At 44.2% G+C, this 19247-nt stretch overlaps 2 protein-coding genes across 6 annotated transcripts in view; one reads left to right on the top strand and one right to left on the bottom strand.

The window, feature by feature from the left end:
- Positions 1 to 1167: 1167 nt before the first annotated feature.
- zgc:161969 (uncharacterized protein LOC569044 homolog) overlaps positions 1168 to 19247 on the bottom strand; it is a 47484-nt gene continuing 29404 nt past the window's right edge. For 3 of the 5 annotated variants that reach the window (XM_035616556.2, XM_047328023.1, XM_047328024.1), the window contains 2 exons: positions 14254 to 14314; positions 1168 to 3483 (listed from right to left, as the gene is read on the bottom strand). In XM_035616556.2, coding sequence (XP_035472449.1) covers positions 1771 to 3357 — 1587 coding nt within the window. In that variant the 5' untranslated portion in view covers positions 3358 to 3483; positions 14254 to 14314 and the 3' untranslated portion in view covers positions 1168 to 1770. Of the gene's footprint in view, positions 3484 to 3752; positions 4347 to 14253; positions 14315 to 19247 lie in introns of those variants that run through there. The other 2 variants (XM_035616554.2, XM_035616557.2) reach the window with 2 other exon arrangements.
- On the top strand, positions 5196 to 18401 carry cacng4b (calcium channel, voltage-dependent, gamma subunit 4b). Its single transcript, XM_035616565.2, has 4 exons — positions 5196 to 6310; positions 13822 to 13905; positions 15038 to 15178; positions 15582 to 18401. Exons 1-4 carry the CDS (start codon positions 6088 to 6090, stop codon positions 16106 to 16108), a joined length of 975 nt encoding a protein of 324 aa, XP_035472458.1. The 5' UTR covers positions 5196 to 6087; the 3' UTR covers positions 16109 to 18401.

Below are 19247 nucleotides of genomic sequence, written 5' to 3'. Positions count from 1 at the left end.
TTGCAAAGTGGTAACCAAACAAGTGGCCTTCACCGAAGTGCACCTCTGTGTCCAACAGGTGGCAGGGTTGTCATTAGAAAATACGATTTTAAAGAATTTCCATACATAGTGATTGAATTTTGGTCACCTGTTGATCCTGTAATGACACAGACCGGCACCACTTCCTACCAGACAAAGAGGAAGAAACATTACACTGGTGGTTCTTCAATCACAAATGTCACCTAAGGAAAACCTCCACCTAACTTTCGTGTCTTTCTAATACTGAATGACAACAGTAAGGACGTAAGAGCAAACACAGAGTAAGCTTTAGGAACAGAACCTGGGACATTATTATAGAATGTCTATTCTGAAAATGTGTTGACATTAACTTGGATTTAGTCTGATGGTAGCTCATGGCAGATCTATATATCAGTGCAAATGTTAACCAATAAATTACAAGAAACTGAAGAACTTACAGATACGTTCTCAGTTAGTCACCATTGTATATTTTGGCCAACTAGAGTAGTGAATTTTATTTTTCAACGCCGAATGTAAAAATTAGAAATGAATAATACATTTAAGGAATCCAGTGCTGCGAGATATTAAAAATAATTTTAAATATATAATTTAAATGCATATTCTAAATATTTTTCCTACACGTTCAACAGGAACAATAGAAATAGAAATATGGAAGATTATCAGGGGTGTCATCAAACAGTTTAATTTACGACAGCAATCCTTAAAGCTACAATACCTTCAGTGGGTCGTTTCCCTGAAACCAGTTGTCCAAGCGGTGTCTCTGACGTGTTGCTGAAGAGAATCCCAATACACCGCGGTCTGTCTCGAGGAGAATAGAAAGTGTAATCCTTTGTGATTGCTGCTGGCAAAAAGTCAAACACCATATTTATATATTCAAGTGTGTGTGTGTGTGTGAGTTTGTATATATGGTCATACAGGCAAATAAGGTTGAAAAACGAAGAAAAGAAAAAAAAAGATGCCATGGTTTGTAGGGGGTTGGTTTTTGCATCTTCACAAGTGTCATGTTTTTTCGACAGCTCCGGTCCACATGGCCTGTGTATGTATGTGTGTGTGTGTGTGTGTGAATACTCTGACAGCCTCGGTCTCCAGGCAGCTGTCAGACAAGACCAAAGCTCTTCACTGACATCTGGGTACAAGGCAATGATCACACCCGGGACTCTGCGGCACTGGATTTTTTTTTTTTTTGAGTTTCTCTGTCTTCTTCACACACAGACATGGTTTTCTTTCAAACAGTACTCGCAGTCATGGTTGCACGCAAATAAGGCAGCCGATCCCATTCCATCACCTATGTAATTACTAATTATTTGAGGGGGGGGGGGGCAAACAAAAAAAGTCTCTTTCCTTGTCTCTTTATATATGATATAAAACATACAGACAGGAGATGCATTCTCATTGAGTAGCTGTAGAAAAAACTGACTGAACTGAACTGAGGGACCGAATCACTTCAGTTGAACACTGTGGCTACTTCAAATCACAATGATAGCACACGTTAAAAGATGCTTTTGTCAGTACATTTAGTCCTTGAATGATGTCACCATCCATGATTGTCAATACTGATATTCTCACTAGGCCATTCTGGAGTGAGAGAGAAATACGCTATGCCTATCAAAACAGGTGAGGGGGTAACATTATAAAACACGTCTAAGCTACGTCATCTGAAATTATATATTAACTCTGCGATTGAAGCACAATATGGTTTGTTTCTGCGTCAATACAAAAAGGCTGCGAGAGAGTCCGTCCCCGGCAATGTATTCACTCTGTGGCCAAAGAGCAGACGTTGCTGTTGTATCTCAAAAGCTGAACGCGCTCAAAGTAGTCGTCGGTCAGAAAGTTCCTCTGTGACGTGACCAGGTTGCCTTTCTGACTGAAGAGACGCTGGACGGGGGCCGTGGACGGCAAGGTGGTGTTGTATTTTAGGAAAAGCTGCTTCACTCGGGGGAAGTCCTGCAGGCACTCGAGGCTCTTCCCTGTTCCTTCGAAGTAATTGCGGATCTCCTCCATCACCCCCCGTTCCTGGATGTGCGCGCCGGACTTCACGGGGCCGTAGCTGAAGAAGTCATCCTCCGACTCAATGGTGGACAGATTCCGGCTGGTGTTCGCCTCGGCTACCTGACAGGGGTCCATCTGGGACGCCTCGGTGGCGAGCGCGGAGCACATCTCCTCCCTCTCGGATGCAGCCATCCACCACAGGCGAAACTGAGGAGTCGTCGCTGTCGCAATCTTCGCCTCTGTGCTGGTAAACAGCTCCTGGAACCGCACATCAATGGCCATCACAATGGCGTTGATGACCTCGCTGAAGTACTTTGCTGCGTCCTTCTGCTCGTTCAGCTTGTTCTTCAGACTGAGTATGGTCGGGATGACGAGGCCCAGGTAGCATTTCTGCTCCGCTTGGAAAAGTTCAAGTGCAAAAGCGAGCGGGTGGAACACAGTCACGTATTCCTTCAGGAAGGCCATCTCCTCTGGCTGAATGCGTGGGACCTCCAGGCGGGCACAGAGCTCCGTCAGCTCCCGCTCCGTGAGAGAGACGATCTTCTGCACGGCACAGTACTCCACGTTCCAACGTATGACCGCGGGGACGACGAGGGCCATCTTTCCGATCTCCTCCGCCGCATCCATACCGACCTGGAGATGGTGACATTTGCTCCATAGGACAAACACCTTGGCCATTGTGCTGTAGTGTAGCTGGCACATGGGCCCCTGTGACACCGCCTGCCAAAAGTCCTCGGCGACAATCTGCTCCAGAGTGTGTGATGCGCAGCGCTGCACGGTCGGCAGGAACAGGAGCATGTCCTGCTCGGGCTCGCCCTCGAGCACGGCGCTCACGTTCTCGTAGAACCCAATGTCATCGTCGCTCTCCTGGCCTTCCACCGCAAACTCCTTGAACAAGCTGACGAAGGGGCTGCCGTTGTCCGTGACGGTGGTCTGAACTTTGCTCTCGATGTTGTAGGCCACGTGGATGTCGTGTATTCGCCCGGCAATGGTGTCGTACGTGATCCTGCCCTGCAGCCGCGCGAAGCCCAGAGCGGCAGATTTCCTCTCCAGAGAGTGGCTGTCGATCCAGTGACAGGTCATCCCGAAGAAGCTCCTGCTGTTGGCTGTCCAGATGTCCGCCGTGGTGCACACGTACTGGACGTTGGCGAGTTTTGCCATGAGCTCCTCGCGCATCCGGGAGAAGCCCTGGTCCACCTTTTGGAACAAGGTCACCCTGTCCATGGACTTCAGCCCCTCAGTCAGGCCCGCGATCAGCTTCCTGAAGCCAGGCTGGTCCAGCACATAGAACGACTGGCAATCCTCCACAATGAAGTTGAAGATCAAATCGTCGATCTTTGCCTGGGTCATGCACCTGGAGATGATCTCCGCTTTGAGTTTCTTCAGCTGGCAGTGCCTGCTCTCCTCGCCGTTGCGCTCCTCTTTCTTCCTTCCCCTCTTGGCATCAGGACTGGCCTCGCAGCCCAAGTGTGTCCTCTGAAAGACAAGACGCCAGATGCTTCACGTTACATCATGTTGGCGGTGTGCCATTTGTATGTGCTGACTTTGTATCAGGGCATAAAACTTCAACTGCAATTATATTCAAAGAAAAGAAAAGAAAAGAAAAATCTAAATGACACTCTTATTCTCTTTACAGGAGAGTTGAACATGAGGAGCCTGCAGCGCCACGAGTTGCGGATCAGCTCAGTGTAACGTTATTAATCACGGGGGCTGCGATTCATTCATTGACTCTTTCAAACATTAACCTGACGCTTTCACCAGAGATCGCCACGGTGACAGTTGGCCCCTGCGACTCACGTCTAAGTGCTTCTTTAGGTTTGACGTGGAGGTTTTCGACGTGGACAGCAGATTGACCCTCGGCAGACACAGATTACACTGGACGATGATATTTTTCCCCTGATCTGCCTTGTACGTGAAATGGTGGCGATAACGCCAAGTGTGCATGGCCGATTTGATCTCGCCGCTGGCATCGTGGTGGTCCACATCCATCGTGGACGCCGTCTCCTGCCGCCGGCGACGTCTCGAAATATGATCAAAAGTATCGTAATCCGATTTAGTAATCGCGATTACACGTAAAGTAACGATGGCGGTAGAGAAATCCTCATGGAAAAGGGGGCAGGCCTTTGTTCGGATGTTGCTCGGGTGGACGCACAAGGTGCGGACCCCGTCGTCACTCGCGGCCCGTTAAAATCCATTGGAAAGTGGGAACGCTGGAGCTGTGCGCATGCGCGGTACACACTCGGGCGCTCGCGTTTCTACGTCACAGTCCGTTCCTTGTGATTGTTTTGCTCGCATGCACGGTTCACCCAGACATTTGCTCTTCCTCCGGTGGAGCGGCGAGTTGGCGCCACCTATCGTGGAGCAGAGGAAGGAGAAAAAAAAAACCTTTTTGATTGATGCGTTGCATCAAAATAAGCAATACAAAGAAAAAAAGATCAGAATGTTGTTTAGTGCCAACTAAGTTTTAACATAATGTACAACAATGAATTTTCCTTTGTGTTTTGGTGCATATCAGTTAAGTACCGCAAGTACAAGGGATTCCTATAAAAAACTATAAATGATGATGTAGAAATTCAAGTAAATGTGTATAGAAAATATGAATATATATATATATCAGTATATATATATATCAGTCACAACGAAAGCCTTCAAGTCTGTTTTTATGTTCATTTTCTGAATAAACAAAGTTTGTGTCCGTTGATCTGATTTTAATATGTGAGCATGATTTTGTGGAAAGCAATCATGGTCCTACGCTGTCAGCTATACTTGCATATTCCCAAATTCTGGATTTTTTTTATGTGAGCGAGAAGTTGATGTCATTTTAACAGGTGATTGAACTTTTTTTCCTGGTTTAAAACAAATGTTACACCAAAAAGTTGTAGTATCGCATTATGTGTTAAAATACATTTGGAATCATTTGGATCAGAATTTGACAGAAAACAGGCTGACAGTAACATTTTCTTTTTTCATGAGCCCGAGGCACCTTGCCAGTGGAAGCCATCCAAGTAGCACGCTTCTAAATTGTTCCCCCTGCTGGTTTGAAAATATTCCATCTGGCTCAGGGATGCATCAAGCATGTCTTTGTTCATATTGGCATGCATGCTGTTTTTCTTTTGGTTTTTTTGCATGCGTAATTAACCAATTTGTCAGCTGCATGATTAAAGTCAGAAGGAAGGGAGGGAGGGAGGGAGGAGTTTGTCTGAGTGTGTCTGAGAGATGGAGAAGTTATTCACACGTTTGATTTATGTCTCAAACAAGCATCTGATTTTCAACCCAGATTGTAAATGCACATTAGAAACATCTATCAATCTATCTCTCACTCTGTGTGTGTGTGTGTGTGTGTGTGTGTGTGTGTGTTCGCGCCCTGTGACAGCTGACTCGGGGGGGTTTGATGATATCCATATATTCATATTTCAGCGGAGAGCATCCAAGTGTCTCACACGAGACACCGTTTGTTTGGCTAATTAATCATTGCGCCAAAGAAATCAATGCACGTTTTAAATGCACGACTGATCCAGTTTTGAATTGTAATGTGACAGAGTTGTTGTTTTTTTCCTTTCTTTCTTTAAGAGCACATCCCCTCCATTGGTTAGATTTGGTGAGGGTGGGGTCTCACTCAACAGCCATTGACGTAGCCCTCTTTGGAAATGGCTATTAACCGAGAAGCAGTCAGCTGTGGAGACATAGAAAAGAGTTTTGAGGCAAAGAGGAAGGGGGGCGAACAGAAAAACGAAGAGGTGAGGTGGTTCGAAGTGGTCTGAATTGGTACATTATGTTGGTCCCGTGCTGTCCGGCGCGCTTCAAACCAACGTGGAGCTGGTGGAGTGCACACAACCGGTGTCCTCTCGTGTTCACAGTAGCAACCAGTTGGTTTTGAGCATCAGGTGAGCGTTTGACTCAACATTCCTACGCCGTCTTCTTCTTCTTCTACTTGTGGGCGACACACTCCACTTTTAAACAGATGAGAAGAGAGAGTGGACGGACCTGAACAAGTATGACCAAAGGCTCCGCGCCCTGACGCGCGTCCTGTGCGCGCTGCATGCCGGACCGGTGAGAGTGTGGACTATAGTATGAAGCGTCATGGCTTGGTGTGACCGCGGGGTTCAAACGCTGCTGGCCACCGTGGGGGCTTTCGCCGCCTTCAGCCTGATGACCATCGCCGTCGGCACGGACTACTGGCTCTATTCGCGGGCGTACATCTGCAACGCAACCAACGCAACCACGGACGACGTCCAGTCTCAGCCCAAAACCAAGAAAGGTGATCTCACCCACTCCGGGCTGTGGAGGATCTGCTGTATTGAAGGTGAGTCTATAGCCGGACATTGGATTCCTTTACGCACAAAATTAGGTTATCCTACAGTGCTCTGCGTTAATGAAACATTGAATGCAGAGGTTAAACAATTAGTTGTAGTCTCTTGTTTCTCGGTGCACAGTCACCTGAGCGCACAAACGCACTCCCTTTACGCACACCAGATGCATCCATCAGGACTTAGTTGCACAACAAGAAAACATCAGACACGTGGAGCAACTTTCAAGGGCTATGATAAATGGAAAACGTGTAGACACACGCACTATTCTCACGGCACTGGTTTGCTGAACGCACAGTGTCCCGCTAAACGCTCAGTTCAAGCTGCCTGCCAACTTGCCCAGGCACAGGCAACACACAATAAATACGGCGGAGTTCAGCCTGGATAAGGATGCGATCCTAAGCCGGCGCGTCTGAGCCCATTCACCTTTAAGTCAGGAAATGTGCGCGCCTGTTAGTCTACTTTCATTCATGTCTTCATTGTATCCGATGCTGTTGCTTGGCAACATCCCCTGAAATCGCTATGGAAACATGCCCGGTGATTTAAAAATAGATGACTCCGAGTGCACGTCATGTCCATGCAAATTGGAAATACACATTGCCTTGACATGTAGAACTTGAGGTAAACATCTTTAATCTTTTTGGAAAATGTTTGGAATCATTTTACGCAGTCGATGCTCGAAAATGAGTTGCGTTGGCTGTGACGTCTCATTTCAGAGGCAGACAGACACTCATTCATTGACCAATCTTCCTTCCGGCCACCCCTTGACTCCTCGCTTTAGTTATCGGTGAGTGGGTCTGTGTGCCTGGGTGGGGTTTTTTTCATGGCACAAACGTCCGCCATTACGCAGAAATTCATAGAACATGGTTCACAAACCAAGAAGAGTATTTTACTTTTGTTTTTATCTTGGAGGGCGTTTTGAAAAAGAACTTCAAAACTGACGAAATGTATCTTTAATTTCAGTGCTGGCATCACATATGTGCAATTCTGTATTGCATTGTCTCTGTAAAATACAGATACTCAGAGATAAGTACAGAAATGTACATGCAGCAGGAGGTGTCCACCATGAACAAGCAAATAGTGTTCCAGTGAAGCGCTGAGGACGTGACAGTCAGCCTTATTGACATTTTTTGCAGCAACATTTGAGGTACAGAAATACAATTCAGGTACTTAGAAGATTAATAACGTTTTTTTGTCACATCTTAAGCAACTGAAAAAATATATAATCTAAAATGTCCTGGTTTTTCTTTTAGTTTGTGTAGATACAGTGAGATTTGTTCATTATTTATTCATGAAAATGCACCTGAATCAATTTTGTTTCCCATCCACCCAAAACAGCCACATAATTTCCCCCCAAAAAATATAGACTGCTAGTTTCATAACCTTTGTGAAATCAGTTTTCGTGTCGTGCAAGGTGCTTATGAGTGTGAACACGTTTCCTTTCAAGTTTTCCAGATTCAATGCCACATGTATAGAGAGAGAGAGAGCTGTCGCCAGTGATTAAGCCGTCTGTGGGCTCATCCTTTGGTGTTAGACACGTGAATAAACATCCTGATGTGTCAGGACACTTTCAATTTAATTCAATAGACACGGAGAAAGGACAATACATTACACATGCCAGCCGACTATTATGTCAAGCGTGATCTCCCATCAGAAAAAAAATGTTTAAAAGTAAATGAGGCTTAATGAGAGCAGAGACTGAAGCAATGTTGATGAGGCTGGGGACAAAAGACTGGCTCGGTGCGACGAGACTTGTTTATGAAAGCATAATTTGCGCAAACAAAGGCCCAGCTTATCGTATCATTGCCTCCGGTGTTAATAGTTTCACTTCTGTGCCTCTGCTTGAAGCTGCAAGCTGCTGGACGGTGGCTCTGTTGTCATGGAGACTCATAAGTATAGAGGAAAAGACAAGAAAGGAAGCCCCCCCCTCTCTCCACACACACACACACACACACACACACACACACCCTCTGATCATAATGAGAAAAACACTTTGACGGGGATTTCTCTGTGTGTATCACAGCTACTGGGGAAAACATCACCACATTTGGCCGAACAGATTGCGACAAGTCTTTCTCTCAGCGACAACACGTATTGTTGTAACACACATAGCAGCCGCTCTAAACTGTCCAGCGCCCCGTCTCTTCCCGCAGCCACATAATGAATGTGCTTCAGTGTTTCTTTGTCGCTCCGGCCCTCAACAAGCGTTCCCTCTCCCTCAGCAGGCGTGCTTGACATTTATGGAGCAGGTAGGATGGGATATATTGAATGAGGCGACATTACAGTGATGTCAGCTCCACCAACATCACTTATGGAGTCCTTTCCATTTCTCAAGTGCTGTTTTGATTTTGTTCCCCTCTGTTTTCTCACACGGATATGTCGAGGCCAGGCCCCTGAGTGCACGGGTGCGCACCCAATCCGCATTAGACACAGCAGTAAATCCGAGGTTGTTGCTTTTGTGTTTATTCTAATATAATGAATAATCCAATTAGCAGGTACATGTTTACAGTAAACATCTCAGTGGATGTGTGTTGTAAGGTGGTATTAGGTTAGATGAGATGGGGGGGGGAGGGGGCACCTTTCTGTTCCAATCATGCCCCACAAGTCTGTAATTAAAATGCAACAACTGAGAAACAATGCACGGGCACCTATTAACCAGCAGGACACAAACTTCCACCTCAGTCACTTCCGTTCCCTCCTCCGCTTGATGTGTCACTCTCTCTCTATTCATCCATTTTAAATTCAACTCCTTCGTCCTGATCATTCTTTTATCTGCCTCATCACAGTTTTCTCTTCTGCTGTTCTGCTTTTTAAAATTTCTCTCCCCAAAAATGAATTATTATTAGCAAAAAGGCTGGAGACTGGGGGAAACAGCGATCCTCTCTCAGTTCAAAAGTTATAACAGCATATACAGTAAATGATGGATTGTTGTAAGAAAGGTATATTTTTGGGAAAAGTTTATATATGTCTGTGTTTGTGTGTACATACACAGGTTAAACCGTATATGTCTGTTCAAAGACAATACTAGCCTTTAATAACAGGTCAATATAGTATGTAATAGAGCCCCTATTGACTGAGGTGCTAAAGATCTTTCATTTTAATCCAAGCTCGAACCAGAAAATCTTCAGCGTGTTGACAATCTATTACAAAGTAAATGTACATCTTTATAAGGAAATGACAATACATACTTTACCAGGCTTCACAACAGACTACATTTGGCAAATCTCAACAATGCGGCTCCACATTTAGAGTTAAATTCCAGGCTGGTGACAATTTAATTAGCCGACCGTCAGTCATATCAACACCGAATCGCTGATGTCTTCACCAAATTGCTTTTCTTTTATCCTCACTTGGACTGAAATAAAGGAAGGGTTTGTTTGATTGCTCTGATGCTTTTATATTCTGTTCTGGCATCCCCCCATTTCCAAAGTAATAACTGTATGTGTTGCTGTGTCTGTGTGAGTTGTGCGTGCATGTCCCCATTTGATATCAAGTCCCAGTAACAGTCTGTTTACAGCTTTATAAAACCTAATAATCCCACCTGCTGTAAACCACGGAGCGCTCTTCCCTGTCAGTGGTCACACTTTGAGGATAGGAAGGGGGGAGCAGCAGAACACGGTGTTGCTACAACTAATTGCTGAAGATCTGTTATGTGTGGCATTGCCGATGCTATATCACTGACTGGAGGCAATGCAGTTCAAGTGAAATGCAATACTGAAATCACTTTTGATTGGTTTATTCATCAATCTATTTGCAGAGCTACTGCTGTGTGAAAATGAGGTACTGGAGGCATGTGTCACACGGAGCTCGTTGTCATGATATACTGTACTCCTGGAAACACCAGAGTGAACAATCGTTGGATTCAACGAGACAAAGCTATTGGTGTATTCCACCGAGGCCGCTCCCTTGGGCTAATTCAAAATAATGACGATGTGCATCATCCTACGGTGACACCGCTGCTGTGACAGCTGCTCCCAATACAATCTCTGTGTATATTTGTGCATGTGTCCATCTGTGTTTGCAGTCGTGTACTGTTAAGTGGTGACAGACCTGTTAAAAGGGAAGGGGGGTTTGCCGGGGAAGTGCCATCTCTTATTTGGTGGGCACCAAAATACAATGAAAATGTCAAAAGCATCCTTGGAGATTCTTTTATGTAAATGAGCTTATTAAAGACTAACAGCGGTTGCCATGGTGAAGAAGATGCTCAGCATGGGGCTTTGCAACTCCAGTCAGGCCCATTTCCTGTATAATGTGTTAACAGTGTAAGGTTAATTCACCATGTCACAACACATTCATCTTGGAACAATCCCCCAAATTGGCTCATAAATGCACTCCTATCATCTTTGTTTTCACCCACACATATAAGCTGTGTGTGTGTCTGTCTGGCCAAGCCCCTGCCTCGACTTTAACAACTGCCCTCAAACCTTCATTGAACTCTACATTTTACCCCTTAAACACTCCAGTATCTGTGTCCCATCCCCATCATTCCTCTGCTCTGTGTTGTTTCATTTCCCTGCACCTTCAGTCCTTGTCCCCGCCTCCTTCCTCCTCCTTCCCTCCAAGCTAGTCAGTATTCAGACCTTATTTCATTTCATGAAGAGTCCATCTGACCGCGCACACACACTATAGAAAGACATTGTGATGATAACTGTCGCTCATAAATCACAAGCCTTGAGGCCTGGGCTCATAATCAGATTACAAATCAGTTATCAGTTGCAATATTGTCTTCTGTTTCTTCCATTCTCTGTCTCACACACTCTCTCACACACTCACACACACACACACGCACGCACGCACGCACACACGCACACAAAAAAGAAGTGTATAAGCAGTTTGATATTACCTACCGCCACATACCGATTACAAAAATCCACTTGCAAAATCAGCTGCAAGCAAGCCGTGGTGTTTACACAGCAATTAGCAGGATAGCAAGGTGTCTGTATTTCTGTTACCGTCGCTGTTTTCTATCTAACCATGTTAGCCAGATGTGTGTGTGTGCGTGGTTTTCTTTTCTTTTTTCTTACCAGGAACAAAGTCTCACATCGCTGCTTAAAATAGTTCATAGCCCTTTTTTCCCATCAGTGACTAGACACAGAAACTTGTCCTCCATGTCCTCCGTCTGATTTGACGCTAATTAATTTGATGTCCCTTATAAAGCAGCAGACCTAGTTAACGGAAGTGAGCGTGGCCTTCAAAGCTGTGTCGCTCACCCATGGACGCCTGGGAAATGGAGTCGACAGGTGTGTGTCTCTCACTGTTGCCATAGTCAGTTAATGGGAATTTTGACATTTATACAGTGGTTGGTTGGTCAGCTCTAATCTCTGCTGCCTTTTAGGGCCATCTGGGATAAAAGGGGGTCTTTGTATTTTTGATTGTGCCGTCAAAATAATGTAACTAGGCTGAACAGATCTGCTTTGGATTTCTTTCCATGCTGCATTCCTGCACTTGAGGCTCAAGAGATACTTTCAAAAGCAAAAACACAAACGAGTAAGGAAAGGCCTAGCTGCTCGGGCAAATCTGCTCTCAAGTAATCTGCATTTGTTTATTTGTCTGGGTAAGAAGCTCTTTACCTTTGTAGTCACCAAGCGTTACCTCCAAGGCCAAGGAGCGTCATGAATTAATAGTTTATGGGTTTGCAGGCTGGATGAGAAAATGTGCTGGTAGGTCACAAGTTCAATCACATAAGCTGCTTTCAGACATGCACTTAAGTATGTGAGAACGCAAATTTCCGCAAATGTTGCTCCGGACATTTTCCAGAACTCCTCTTGTCAGCCCCCTAGTAACATTTCTGGAAAATGTCAGACTGAGCACAGAGAATACCACAGTGGAATTATCCTCATGTCCTGCCTCCTGCATGATCTACCCAGATGTCACAAAATGCTCCAGACATTTTGCTGACGGTGTGAATGCGTTTGACTCGGACAATCTCCTGCTGCGTTCGTCACAGGTGAAAGGCAAATTCAGAAAAATGTCTGGACCCAGTTTTGCAGAAATTCTATAGAGTTCATGTCTGAAAACAGCTTATGTCATATAGAGACAAACAACCCACCACGTTTTCATTCACACCAACTGGAAATGTAGAGTCTTCTGTTGACCTAAGCGGGGTGTGTTTGGACTTAGGGAGGACGCCGGGTTATGTGCTGTGCCAGAACCGATTGCTTGACAGATGGAGCAGCAGTAACTGAGGCTGGTAGGGTTTAGCAAATGGCCAATCGCTTTCCCTACTCTGGGATGTAGGCAAACACACACACACACAAACGTTGATATGCTTGTGTAAAAATATGCAAATGAAGACAGCCCAGCCCACCTTTAATACCGTGGGTGTTGTTTGCAGAATGATCAGGTGGTGAGGGTGACCTCAGCCCAAATGGTGAATGAATGAAAGAGCTCCCAGCATTACCACTACTGCACTGAGTACATCAATTAAACCCACCTCCAACCTCTTTCTCCCGAGACAAGGTGTTGTTTATACCCCTGCTCGATTGCTGTTACAGGCGGCTCCATTTTCTACGGGCTTTAACCTCTCTCACTCTCACCCTCCAATCCACTATCCTGTTCTCACTCACCTCGGCATTAAATATTCCAGCACACAGTCTTTTGTTGCTCAGATAGGCTGCTTGTGTCGGCCATTTGTGCGAGCCTGATTTGGACACGGGCCACGACCATTCAATTCCCCGCTGGCAGTGCAATCTTAATCACACGACCACATCACGAGCGCATACGCGCTGTTCCTCGAAACGCCAGCTACCTCTCCTCACACTGATGTTCCCTCTTCAAATGTGTGTGCAGTGAGCTGTGAACTTCAGTTTGCCATGTTTCACGGTCGACAATAGTTTAAGTCAAAGGTCATATGTATGGATCCAGTTTAAAATATCAATTTTTGAGGAGGAGATTCAATTTAACCCTGAAATAAAAGTGAAAATGGTTTTAGAGTCGAGCGCTTATTAGAAATCTTCGATAGGGTTGTCACTCTGCTCTTAAACTGTATGAATAGCACCTAATAGTGTTACTCATTGCGAACAGCAGACAAAAACAATGCCCAGTGACATTGATGAGGTTGTTAGTTCCTTTTTATATCCTGCTTCTCCTGTTGCCTTTTCTTCACATTGAGGGAGCACGCAGAAGACAAGAAAAATAAGAAGATTGCATCTGAGAAGCAACTTCGCACCCCATCCTCCTTTATCTGAGACAAGTGCACGGCGCCGTCTTACTCCAGTGGAGACAGTTTGACAAAAGCAGGTCACTGGGTAGATGAGCAACTGTGGTGCTGACTGCGAATTTATCAGACTCCGGCTGAAACCAACCAGAGTCCGATAAATTCGCAGCCAGAGTATGAGCCCAAGCAGCGAATAAATCCAGCTTGCTTCAAAAGGCGATTCATTCATATGTTCTCAGTCTTATGTTTTTGTCTGAACAGTTTTCATCCCCAAGTACAGACGGTATATACATTAGACGGTAGTTCATATTTCATGTGGAGGCTCTGTCTTTCTGTCTTTTTGTCCTTCAGGTATCAATCAAGGCAGCTGTTACCGAATCAACCATTTCCCTGACGACAATGACTATGACACAGACAGCTCCGAATACCTGCTGCGTAAGTGCTCCTCGTCCTCTCATTGTGAAATCTGTTCCTTATTTGCTAATCAAACAGTTCCGACCCTCCAATTAGTAACTTAACACTGTGTGTGTGTGTGTGCTCAAGAAGAGGCTCATTTTCTAGACTTTCGAAGTATTGAAAAATACTGTTCGATTTGACGTGCAAAAAATTACTTTGAATGAATCTAATACAGAGCAGCAGTTCACTTAAATGGTATTATGTGTGTATTATCACATTATGAGCTGTGCTCTATGGTGGCCTTGAAGTAAAAATCACGAATGGGAAAACATAACTACAAATAGGAAAACACAATGACAATTTTAATTCACTGTCGGGTCGTCTTACCTGTCTTTGTGTTGTCCGATTTGCCGTCCTGTGTTGCACTTCAGGGACACCGCAGTGCTCACTACAAGAAACAATTCAAAGTTTTCTTTCACTGGAAATGGGATAAGAATGGCCGGGCTTACACTTGAATTAAATCATTAGTTATTAGATTAAAATGGGATCAGCAAGGGATTTCCATTTAGAGCACAGCCCACTCAGTGTCTGCCCAATGAGAGGAAAAGAAGACTTTAGACTTTAGTCCTAACTCAGTCCGTTAGGAAGACTAAATAAAAGGAGGGCTTAATAAAAGACTTTACAGCTGAGTAAACTCATCAATCCTGGGAAACTTGTAACATGGCAAAGTCATTCATTTCTGGGGAGGTGATAATCAGTGAGCGCTCTTGTTACATCCCACAGCTGACTAGCCAAGCTTTTTCACTACACGACCCCAACGTATAAATGGTAATGGAGTTTCTCTAAAATGGATGGAGAAGAGGTGGAACTGGATAGATGAGGGCAATGTGGGGTATTGACAATTCAAATCGTTTAAAAATGTCTTTCTTTTTAAAAACGCTGTTGTTAAAAGAATTGCCAAATCCCACTCCCCAATTTGCCTGTTATTAACAAATTTATTGTTGTACGTTGATATGAGTGAAAGCCTTAATTATTGATTGATAGATGGATGTATTCATTTTGTGTTCAAGTTTTGCTAACTAGCCTCTTTATTTTGAAATCATATATGGGTTAATGAACCGTGTTGAAACCATTTACAGTGGCTTAGTCGATGATCTCTTTGTCTCCGCAGGTATAGTGCGTGCCTCCAGTGTGTTCCCCATCCTCAGCACCATCCTGTTGATGCTGGGAGGTCTGTGTGTCGGGATGGGCCGAGTCTACAACAAGACAAACAATGTCCTCCTCAGCGCGGGCATTCTCTTCGTGGCTTCAGGTGAGCTGGAGGATTACGTACACGGCCAGCCGAGCTCCCGGCAATGAGCTGCCTTGTGAGGAGCCGGGGTTGGGGTTTTTTTTGATAATGAACAAAGGCATCTTGATGTAGCACCTGTGGTCACATATCACAATTCATCAGTGGTGCAATCATAACGACGAACTTCAGCACCCAGTGAAGGTCAGGACCTCCATTCATCAAACACCTCGCACACAAGTGATGCGGACGTCATTAAGGGTGTAATCATTGGATAGTGATAGTGTTAGTACAGCCGTTTCATTGTCACTGATAAACTCATGGATGATTGACGATTCTTGGATCTTTCTTTATGCTTTTCCTGTACACTGTTTAATAAACGCCCCCTCCCCAACCATGTCTTTTTTTTTTTGCTCATTACTTTCAGGTCTGAGCAACATTATCGGCATCATCGTCTACATCTCCAGCAATGCAGGAGACCCCAGTGACAAACGTGACGATGACAGGAAGTACACTTACTCCTACGGCTGGTCCTTCTACTTTGGCGCCCTCTCCTTCATCGTGGCCGAAGCAGTGGCCGTCCTAGCCATCAACATCTACATTGAGAAAAACAAGGAGGTTCGCTGGAAGGCGCGGCGCGATTTCATCCGTTCACTCTCGTCCTCTTCACCTTACTCAAGGATACCAAGCTTCCGCTACCGCAGGCGGACGTCGCGCGCCAGCTCTCATTCTACGGAGGCATCCCGAGAGAATTCACCGGCGGGCGGTCTGAAGGGGGCGCCATCTTCCGGTGGTCCACTGGGCGAGCTGTCCATGTATGCCCTGGCGAGGGACAGTGTGACGGACAACACATACAGCCCCGAACACGAGGCGTCCGCTGACTTCCTCCAGGTCCATAATTGTTTTCCCAACGATTTAAAGGACGGGGTGAACCGCAGGACCACACCGGTGTGAGGGGGCACGTTGCCAAGCTCGAGGTTCATCTGGAGGAGGATGAACAGGAAATTATTAAAAAGTCAGTGGGCTGACCTGCTCGAGTGCTTGCGATAGCCTGCCATCTTTGTGGCAGAGTTTTCAGAGGCTGTCCTTCTGGAATAAGACCGGAGGGAGACGAGAGGACGGTCAGCTGGATGGAGGATGAGCCGATTGAGAGAACTTGATTATTTACCTGCCGTTAGAGACGATCAAACCAGAATAGAGTTGCCATTGTCTGTGCTGTACCCAGTGTGAATTTGTGTTATCTTTCAACTGTGTCAAAATGTGTAGATTAACAGTGTGTGGATCATGACCATTGTTTATGTAATCATTTGTGTAATGGTCACTACACATTGTAGGCAAATTTGAGGAAACAAAGCATTGAGCTGTGCCAGTCAGCTGTATTCTACCTGTAAATTATCTAACAAGGTGCTAAATAGAGTCTCCTCTGCAACTTGACAGTGTTTAATTTGTGTGTGTAGTTAAGAGTGTGGACCTCTCTCCAAAGTTTCCACATGATCAGTTTGGTCCAGCCTTATACTCATGGGTATGAAAGGAGCACCAGGGGCTCTCCCTGCACTATCCTTTAGGATAATATATGGCCTTTTAAACAAACTCAAATTAAATAAAGCATCTTAGTTTCACATTTTAGAAGTCACTGTCTCTACAAATTGTTTGGCTTGCTGACTCGTAGCATACTGAATGTTTAGTATTCTAGCAAAAAAAGTGCACCTAGTCCTCCAAATGTAACGGAAGGTTTTGTCTCCCCCGTCTGCCTCTTCCTTAATCCTATTCTTCTCCGACATATGTAGGTGGAACACATTTTTATTCACTTTCATATCAGTCTGCCGTCCTTCCATCACAACCCCTTGATGGATGTGACATTGTGTATGTGCCTGTCACAAGAGAGGAGCCGCTGACAAAAAGGGGGAGGGGGGTCCCCCCAGAACTGTGAAAATGGCACAGCTCAGGACTAACTCTAGATCTGAATGGAGCCCCCAGTCTCCAGAGTGTTGAATGGACAAAGATCAGAGTCAGGCGAACAAAGTATGTACGTCTGTCAGACTGCCTGTGAATCCATCCTGCTGCCTTCCCCTGCTCCCATGTCAAGAAGAGGCCCCAGACAGAGGCAGAGGGAGCACGTCTGCGACCGAGTCCCTGAAGGATTTGGCTCCAATGACAAGATGCGCGTGTCTCCTGTCATCCTGCATGTCCATCTCTGCTCTGTCTTTTAGTTCTCTCAGGAAATACTGTGTTGTTGTGGCAGGTTGAAACACTTTTGAGGTCCTCTCCTCTGTTTGTGGCAGTGCCGGGAAATGGACCAGTGACAAAGAGAAACCTGGAGAAAATTACTTGAGAAAAAAAAAAATGCCATTACTGTATTTAGAAAATGCTGTGAGTGTTTGCTTGAGCTTGTTCCAAGAACCAGGGTGGGTTTTAGCTGAGGGCTATTCAGTTGGTTTTTGGTTTGGAAAGCGCGCTCACTCAAATACACAAATAGTATTTGATTGTATTTTGTGTGTTTGATATTCCATTAGAGATACCACTTCATATATTAGACTAGGCTCATGTAAGAGAAAGCCGTGTGAGTGTAAACCTTACACCTTTATATTACAGTGTGGGGAAAAAAACCAAAATGTGTTTGTTTGTAGTGGTAAAGCTGTAAAGTTGTATATGAAAATACAATAAAAATATTTTAAAAAGACGAGAAAAAAAACTGAATGTGAAAAGACATTAACAGAGGCTTCAAAGCATTATTTTACTTAACGTCCTAATAATAAACATAATGCCTTGATGCAATCTGGAATGGGTCATAACATTTCAATTCACCATTTTATATTCAGGTAAACACACTGATTTTGCAGTTATTAGTTAAACAGTAAATCTAACTATTGAATATTCTCTTTTGTAAGATAGTACAGTTAATACAGTTAGGAGAAGAAACTATATTTTCTATTCCATGTGTATAAGGCAGCTGTACTTTACTGTATGTGCTCTTGTTGATTAATGGCTTACTATTGTTGAGAAATAAGCAAAGACAATTTTTTTTAAAGAATAATACACAAATACACATTGGAGTGCACATTTCAGAGGGGAAATTGAAAATTGTATGAGTTGCATAATAAAAAAATCACAGGGAAAGAAAATGATGCACTTATGTTTCATAAAGACATTAAATTTCTTGTCCTAAATACAGTATGTTTTAACCTCAAAATTATTGAATATACTGTATATATCACTATTGAAGGTACTTTCTTTGTTTTTTAGTACATTGCCTTATATATGTCTTGCTTTTATTGCTTTTTAATTTTTTTCATTATTACAACACTAAACTGAACATAGACAAATAAACTAAATCAGGTTTTTATTGTTGTGCTTTAGTAGGTATATTCTTTTTCCTTTTTTTTTTACAAAAGCAACTGGCTACATCCATGTGAGCGGCTCTGTATAACTGTTGTGCTGTGAAATAACCAAAATGTTCGCAGTGACAATGTCAGCATGCTCACATTTGCTACTTAAACAATTACAATTGACAATTTATAAAATAATTTTGAGATATTTCAGTCTAAAAAGAGGCTGAATGGATCGAATGACAGAATGACATTGCAATTCCAAGGGGCGGTGCTGCTACCTTAGCTAAAAATCCACTGATATATAGTAATTGTGCTAAATAGGATTTATGCAAAAAAATTACAGCCATAAGCATCCATCTCAATGGGGCTTGTTTTCCATTGAGGACAATGATTTCAGTTCTTCAGACCTCTGCGGCTGACATCCGAGTCCTTCTTTGTTTCAGTTGCGTAAGAATCACTCTCATCTTTAAATGGGCTACGTCGGAGTCTCTGCACTGTTTTGCGAAGAAATAAATCATAAGGTCAACGTCGTGCTAATAGCAGCGCATTTGGATCAAAATGTTAAAAAGCCGTCACTCTGGCTCAGAGAGTCCTGACAAAATTAAGCTCTTTGATTTTCTTGTCTTTTTTTAATCTCAACAGTCACACTGCTGATTCAATCAGTGGGCACAGTGAACCTGTCCTTTCTCAGTGGGTGTGAATCATATTAACTACAGATTGAAGCAAAAAAGAGATGGTGGGCAGAGAAATCAGGCTGTGGGTTA

The sequence above is a fragment of the Scophthalmus maximus genome, chromosome 17 (genome assembly GCF_022379125.1).
Source record: "Scophthalmus maximus strain ysfricsl-2021 chromosome 17, ASM2237912v1, whole genome shotgun sequence".
NCBI lineage: Eukaryota > Metazoa > Chordata > Actinopteri > Pleuronectiformes > Scophthalmidae > Scophthalmus > Scophthalmus maximus.
This window is presented reverse-complemented; position numbering and strand designations above follow the sequence as displayed.

Excerpts from the sequence above, each read along its gene's own strand:
- cacng4b (XM_035616565.2), top strand. The coding sequence starts at position 6,088 with ATGGCTTGGTGTGACCGCGGGGTTCAAACGCTGCTGGCCACCGTGGGG. Across the intron at positions 6,311-13,821 it reads GAGGATCTGCTGTATTGAAG|GTATCAATCAAGGCAGCTGT; the intron begins GTGAGTCTATAG and ends TTTGTCCTTCAG. Across the intron at positions 13,906-15,037 it reads CAGCTCCGAATACCTGCTGC|GTATAGTGCGTGCCTCCAGT; the intron begins GTAAGTGCTCCT and ends TTGTCTCCGCAG.